Source organism: Oncorhynchus kisutch, linkage group LG22, assembly GCF_002021735.2.
Source record: "Oncorhynchus kisutch isolate 150728-3 linkage group LG22, Okis_V2, whole genome shotgun sequence".
Lineage (NCBI taxonomy): Eukaryota > Metazoa > Chordata > Actinopteri > Salmoniformes > Salmonidae > Oncorhynchus > Oncorhynchus kisutch.
The window spans coordinates 35801418-35809139 of record NC_034195.2 but is presented as its reverse complement, the minus strand read 5'-3'; the positions used below and the strand labels follow the sequence as shown (position 1 = coordinate 35809139).

At 41.4% G+C, this 7722-nt stretch overlaps 1 protein-coding gene across 1 annotated transcript; it reads right to left on the bottom strand.

The window, feature by feature from the left end:
• Positions 1–52: 52 nt before the first annotated feature.
• Positions 53–7418, bottom strand: LOC109867443 (tripartite motif-containing protein 16). The gene is made up of 6 exons (XM_020456610.2): positions 6776–7418; positions 3769–3864; positions 3253–3486; positions 2961–3120; positions 2808–2867; positions 53–2652 (listed from the first exon to the last, which is right to left on the bottom strand). Exons 1-6 carry the CDS (start codon positions 7358–7360, stop codon positions 2117–2119), a joined length of 1671 nt encoding a protein of 556 aa, XP_020312199.2. The 5' UTR covers positions 7361–7418; the 3' UTR covers positions 53–2116.
• Between the last annotated feature and the right edge of the window lie 304 nt (positions 7419–7722).

The window sequence follows — 7722 nt, the reverse complement described above, 5'->3', positions numbered from 1 at the left end:
TCAATGCAGCTGTTTTTATCTCAATATCAAATTATTTCTGTGTAACAATTAAATAACTTTTGCTAAGATTGGAAAGGGGGATACCTAGTCAGTTGTACAACTGAAATGTGTGTAGGGGGCTACCTTAATCTACATCCACATCTGACGCCTGGGGAACAGTGGGTTAACTGCCTTGCTCAGGAGTAGAACTCTTTCTTATTGGTCTATTAAAGGCCCAGTGCAGTCGAAATGTGGATTTTTCTGTATTTTATACACTGAATGCAGAAAACATTAGGAACACCTGCTCTTTCCCTGACAAACTGACCAGGTAAATCCAGGTGAAAGCTATGATCCCTTATTGATGTCAATTCAATCAGTGTAGATGAAGGGGAGGAGACATTTAACTCTTAAATGTCATGGCAAAATGTAGATGTCTGCCTAAATAGACATACCCAAAAGTAACTGCTATTAATGTGTAATTACATGATTATGACATACAAACAGTTGCTATATTTGGAAAGAAGACATCTGGGAGATTGAGGAAAGATAGGAGTTGCATAGTTCAGAATACACAAGATCAAGCACACACACAAAATAACCTTTTTAATTTTGAAAGTCATCTTTTATTGACAAGCCATAGGTTAATTATTGATGACTAGAGCTGGAAACACAGATGGCTTCCACAACATGTGAACAATATGAGAAAAAAATGGGATTAATAGACCTAACAACTAGAAATGGGCAGACGTAATAGTAAGTGGTCAGGTGTGGTCACGGGATGTTTCCAACTTTCCCTAAACCTCTCCAAAGTGGCATATAAATGTAAATTAGACATTTCCAGTGCTATTACATAATTGCAATCCCTAAATGCTATTTGTTCCATAAAAAAACAAATTTTCTACCATATCAACCTCACTCAAACATTGTGGTTTTATGGTGTATCCAGGGTACATTCAAGGGTCCTTTCAACTTCTCCAAAGTGTCCGAATGTTATTGTTCACTATTAAAAAAAAAAATTATACGACACCAACCTCTCTCAAACATTGTGGTGGTGTCGGGTGACATACAGCGGATATGGATGCCTACAGCACGTAAGCAGGCAACATCATCTTTTTGATGCGCAAAGATAGTCACTCAGTGGACATTATAATAATACATCAGATAACATTGGCAGTAGGCTTTGTTCCTACCAACCTAAGCGTTCATTTGATACACACATACCCCCCCCCTTCCCCATGTCGCTATAGCATATAAACACAGACCAAAGTAGGTCACAGGGAGACAAATAAGATATCCTCATGAGCTGTGGAGTCCAGGCTTTTGGTGTGTATCAACGTATTCTGTGATAATTTTGTTTATGCTTCACAATGCTAACCGGAATGTAGTTAGCAGCCATCTTGAAATGAGGTCATCGGCTCAGCCTGCCCTTATAAATATGTATGCCCATATATGGTAGTAAGTCATACCTAGGATTTCCGCAGACACCCTACTTTTGCAGTGAGGGGCTACCGTTCTTATACCAGACTGAATTGAATTAAAAAAACACTGCTGGGTTTTTCACGCTCAACAGTTTCCTGTGTGTATCAAGAATGGTCCACTACCCAAAGGACATCCAGCCAACTTGACACAACTGTGGGAAGAATTGGAATCAACATGGGCAAGCATCCCTGTGGAACGCTTTCGAGTCAATGCCCCAACGAATTGAGGCTGTTCTGAGGGAAAAGGTTGTGCAACTCAATATTAGGAAGATGTTCCTATTGTTTTGTGCACTCAGTGTTTATATTTCCATACTATGAGGTTGGAATAATACTGTGAAAATTATGATAATGCCCTTTTAGTGTAAGAGCTGCAGATGACACCAGGCAGGCCAAAACTACATTCAATGTAACCTTTTTTTCACTAGGCAAGTCAGAACAAATTCTTATTTACAATGACGGCCTACCCTGGCCAAACCCTAACCCGGATGACGCTGGGCAAATTGTGAGCTGCCCTATGGGACTCCTAATCACGGCCGGCTGTGATACAGCCTAGAAATGAACCAGGGTCTGTAGTGACGCCTCGCACTGAGATGCAGTTCACAATTTCACAGTATTATTCTAACCTCATAGTGTGGAAATATATATAAAACACAGAAAAATCATGTTGACTGCATGGGAAGCATTATCCTCACAGATGATTCCAAACCAACCCCAAACCCAGGATAGAGGGGTTCAGTGAATGTGTTATTCACTCTGTGGAGGAGGGTCACTTTTTTTGAAATGCTGTAAAAGGACAGAGTTCCTGCCTTGTAGTCCAGGTACACTCCTACTCTGGAGGTGCAATGGGATCGTATTTTAGTCTTAACATTATCATGAAGGAAAGAACAACTGGTGGGAGAGCATTCCAAACTCCAAGACTGATCATTACCTCCAAACCTACACTCATTACCCTCTCCTTTCCTCACAAGAGCCACATATGAGACTGCCACAGTAATCCAGCCTCGAAGCTCAGCCTCCCAGTAGCAGTTTCCAGATAAACCCTCTCTACACAGCACTTGGTCATAGTGGGTAAATCTGTCTGGATGATCAGGATAGGCTTGAGTCTCCCCTTCACTCCATGTCACCTTGCTGTTCTTCTCAGAAAGATGCAGTGTTCCACATGCTGTGTTGGGATCCACCGTGAGTTCGTAGGAATCTGAGTGAATTGACAAAAAATAAAAAGACAAAAAGAGAGAGATATATATAAATATATATACATTGTGTGTGTGTGTGTGTGTGGGGGGGGGGGGGGGGGGGGGTTTCATGTGTGTTCATGATGTGGGCAGTATGAGAAAACATCCTGTGACTCACATTCTAAGAACTCCTCTCTGGTCTTGGGCTCCAGAGGTCGAACAATTTGCACTTTCATCACTATGGACACACAAATGTTCGAAATGTCACTACTATTCAGTCAGATATTTATTGTGTGATCTTCATAAATACATGGTCTACTCTTTGCCTTACCATTTTCAGATATCTTGTCTATTTCCTCCTTGCAGATACCATCCAGTTGCACTTTCAGTCCAGAAACCAATTTCTTCACACGTTCAAAAGAAATGTGTGGATTGAAAGTGGGGCTGGGTAGGGCCTCAGAAGCAGGAGGGACAGAGAGTGACTGGAAACTCTACAGTGGAAACAGACAAGAAAATAACTACAGTGGAAACAGACAAGAAAATAACTAGTCTAGAGACAGTTTCACTTAGATGGCAACTTAGGAACTATGTGTACAGTGTAGGTATGAAGCCAATGATGTCACCTGAAGGAAATAGATGTGATCCTCTGTGTTTGAGAGCTGCCTGAGCTCAGCATCTCTTCTCTTCATCTCAGTGACTTCCTGATCTAGTCGGTCCAGGAGTCCCTGAACCCGACTCCCTGCAATCCTCTCCTGAGCTCTGATCAGCTCCTTCACCTCAGAACGCCTTCGCTCAATGGAGCGGATCAGCTCAATAAAGATCCTGTCAGTCGCATCCACTGTCACCTGTGCAGAGCGCTGTTAAGGTAGAGAAAAGAGAGAATATTTCAACCGGGCACTCGCCTCTCATCAGGACCCCAGAAAGCTTGTTCCCAACTGGGTCTGAGTGGGATTGGAATGTGGCCCACTGGTCCTTAATGGGCTCCTCACTGATCGACTGCAGGGTCAGGAGAGCCCTGACTGACTTGCCAAGTGCCCTAGAACCCTAGACGCTGAAAGGCTAGACCCCAAAAGATTTCCGGACTCTCCATACAAATTGGTTAGATATGGGAAGTAGTAGAATAAATAGACAAAACTCACCGTGAGTGTTTTCACAGCCTGCCTAAGCTCCTGTACCTCCTTCTCCATCTCCTGGATTCTCTGGTGGTACTGCTGCTGTATTTTACCCAACTGTTTCTGTGTAGATAACAAATCATATTCCACTCATTTAATTTGTGATTGTAGCTAGGTTTCCATCCAATTGGCGACAAATTTTTATGTGAATATTTAAAAAAAAATCTGCATAAAAACAATATGCTAATTTTCCCATCAGAGGTGTTTCCATCAAATGTATTTGTTGCAGATAAGTCTGTGCGGGATGACATAGTGTCCACAAAAATACATTTTGCAGTTAAATTCCCATGAACCGACAAAAAAATACAATTTAAATGGGATTCTATTGCATTTTCAACTCTACTTAAAAATGTATCACAGTAAAATGTTGCGTGATATTGAGCGCATGTACAGTGCCTTGCGAAAGTATTCGGCCCCCTTGAACTTTGCGACCTTTTGCCACATTTCAGGCTTCAAACATAAAGATATAAAACTGTATTTTTTTGTGAAGAATCAACAACAAGTGGGACACAATCATGAAGTGGAACGACATTTATTGGATATTTCAAACTTTTTTAACAAATCAAAAACTGAAAAATTGGGCGTGCAAAATTATTCAGCCCCCATAAGTTAATACTTTGTAGCGCCACCTTTTGCTGCGATTACAGCTGTAAGTCGCTTGGGGTATGTCTATCAGTTTTGCACATCGAGAGACTGACATTTTTTCCCATTCCTCCTTGCAAAACAGCTCGAGCTCAGTGAGGTTGGATGGAGAGCATTTGTGAACAGCAGTTTTCAGTTCTTTCCACAGATTCTCGATTGGATTCAGGTCTGGACTTTGACTTGGCCATTCTAACACCTGGATATGTTTATTTTTGAACCATTCCATTGTAGATTTTGCTTTATGTTTTGGATCATTGTCTTGTTGGAAGACAAATCTCCGTCCCAGTCTCAGGTCTTTTGCAGACTCCATCAGGTTTTCTTCCAGAATGGTCCTGTATTTGGCTCCATCCATCTTCCCATCAATTTTAACCATCTTCCCTGTCCCTGCTGAAGAAAAGCAGGCCCAAACCATGATGCTGCCACCACCATGTGGTGGGGATGGTGTGTTCAGGGTGATGAGCTGTGTTGCTTTTACGCCAAACATAACGTTTTGCATTGTTGCCAAAAAGTTCAATTTTGGTTTCATCTGACCAGAGCACCTTCTTCCACATGTTTGGTGTGTCTCCCAGGTGGCTTGTGGCAAACTTTAAACGACACTTTTTATGGATATCTTTAAGAAATGGCTTTCTTCTTGCCACTCTTCCATAAAGGCCAGATTTGTGCAATATACGACTGATTGTTGTCCTATGGACAGAGTCTCCCACCTCAGCTGTAGATCTCTGCAGTTCATCCAGAGTGATCATGGGCCTCTTGGCTGCATCTCTGATCAGTCTTCTCCTTGTATGAGCTGAAAGTTTAGAGGGACGGCCAGGTCTTGGTAGATTTGCAGTGGTCTGATACTCCTTCCATTTCAATATTATCGCTTGCACAGTTCTCCTTGGGATGTTTAAAGCTTGGGAAATCTTTTTGTATCCAAATCCGGCTTTAAACTTCTTCACAACAGTATCTCGGACCTACCTGGTGTGTTCCTTGTTCTTCATGATGCTCTCTGCGCTTTTAACGGACCTCTGAGACTATCACAGTGCAGGTGCATTTATACGGAGACTTGATTACACACAGGTGGATTGTATTTATCATCATTAGTCATTTAGGTCAACATTGGATCATTCAGAGATCCTCACTGAACTTCTGGAGAGAGTTTGCTGCACTGAAAGTAAAGGGGCTGAATAATTTTGCACGCCCAATTTTTCAGTTTTTGATTTGTTAAAAAAGTTTGAAATATCCAATAAATGTCGTTCCACTTCATGATTGTGTCCCACTTGTGTCCCATACAGTTTTATATCTTTATGTTTGAAGCCTGAAATGTGGCAAAAGGTCGCAAAGTTCAAGGGGCCGAATACTTTCGCAAGGCACTGTATATAACCTACATTTATTTGTCAAACGGCAGCCAAGCATTGATGATCATGTCATCAGAATAAGACCCTCGATATTTATTGGAAAAGAACATTAAGCTTATTTCCTTCCACCAGATACATCATAACTGATTTAATCTGTAGCATAATAAACTGCATGCTTTCCCCAACGAGTCATAGTGGGACCACACAACATGTAATCGCGTATCTCAAAGTTACTTTGATATGATGGCTATTTTATCAATATTGCGCATAAAAGAGTTTCCACCGACATGTCTCGCATAATTAATTTTACCGACACAAACGATCCCACCTTGTGTAGCGTATTTATTTTAGTCGACATTTGGAAAATTTACCGGAAAAACTTGTTTCCATCAGGCCCGTCTTTAAATGTTTTATCCAACATGTGTGCCTACTTTACTCGCGTATTAAGGTTGGATGGAAACCTGGTTTATAGCTAGGTTTCCAATCAATTGTCGACAGATTTTATTGCGAATATTCTCAAATCTGCATAGAGAAAAAAATCCCATTTCCCTCCAGTGGTTTCTACCAAACTGACATGCTGGGGAGAAAAATATGTGCATGATGACGTAGCGCACACAAAATGTCATTTTTTGCTTACATTTTCTGTACTGGATACAAGTGTAACGTGTTTCCATCGTATTTTCAACTCTACGGATAATTTCGTCACAAAAAGCTGTTGTAAATGTGCCTACTCTGATCTTGGCTCTAGCCAACAGCTCCTGCAGTTACTGAGATCACTGTAAAATGGAAGTCCTACCCGGGAGGAATTTGTTGAATATATCTTTCTGCTGTTTCAATATTCCCTTGACATCATATATTTTTCAGGTCTTAAATGGCACTTAACTGTTCAAATCTATCAAAATGCCAGACTATTTCTATGGTGATTTTAATTTGATGATATTTACACCCTCTGTTATATTCAAATTGATTTGTATATAGAGTAGAACATTCTATACCTGTTTCTCAGTCCTTTCTGCTGCAACTGACACCGTATCATGGCCTTTATGTTCATCCATCACACACAGCAGACAGATACACTGCCGATCAGTACAGCAGTAAACCTCCAGCAGTTTGTCATGATGAGGGCAGATCTTCTCCTGTCGTTGTGTGGAGGCTTTGACCAGCTTGTGTTTCTTAAAGGCAAGCGAGTCATAATGAGGCTGGAGATGAGTCTCGCAGTATGAGACAAGACACACCAGACAGTACTTGACAGCTTTGTATTTTCTCCCAGTGCAGACATCACACTCCACATCTTCAGGTCCAGCATAACAGTGAGCAGGTGACGCTTGAGGTCCTGTCCTCTTCAGTTTCTCCACCACTTCAACCAAGACAGTGCTCCTGTTCAGAACAGGCCTTGGGGTGAAGGTATGTCTGCACTGGGGACAGCTGTAGACACCTTTCAGATCATCCTGATCCCAGCAGCCGTTGATACAACCCATACAGTAGCTATGTCCACAATGTATAGTCACTGGATCCTTTAGTAGATCCAAGCATATTGAACAAAAGAACGGATCTTGGTCTTTTAAAATGGGCTCTGCCATTTTGTTGCACACAAACACAGCTTGAGCAGAATGATATCTGAGATCACTTTCGTTTTCCTTGAACTGAGAGGTGGGAGTGGCTAAATTTATGGAGCTGTTTGTGTGCTCAGAATCTGAAGGGGAATTTGGTCCTGAATAAAGGCCAGTATGAGAGGTCACACAAAGATTACTCAACATTTTAACAGAACGAGATTTCAAAGTTCCAGGTAAAGAACTGTAGCATTTCCATAAATATGTTTTAAATAAATACATTACGAGTATGACCATAAATCATTTACTTTTGTTTCATGTTTTATTGAGGAGACGAGTGAGCCAAGGTGGCATCCTGTTTCTGGTCTCTTGAAAAGCCTTATGTGGAATTG

Excerpts from the sequence above, each read along its gene's own strand:
- LOC109867443 (XM_020456610.2), bottom strand. The coding sequence starts at position 7,360 with ATGGCAGAGCCCATTTTAAAAGACCAAGATCCGTTCTTTTGTTCAATA. Across the intron at positions 3,865-6,775 it reads CAGAAAGGACTGAGAAACAG|AAACAGTTGGGTAAAATACA; the intron begins GTATAGAATGTT and ends TTATCTACACAG. Across the intron at positions 3,487-3,768 it reads AGGCTGTGAAAACACTCACG|CGCTCTGCACAGGTGACAGT; the intron begins GTGAGTTTTGTC and ends CTACCTTAACAG.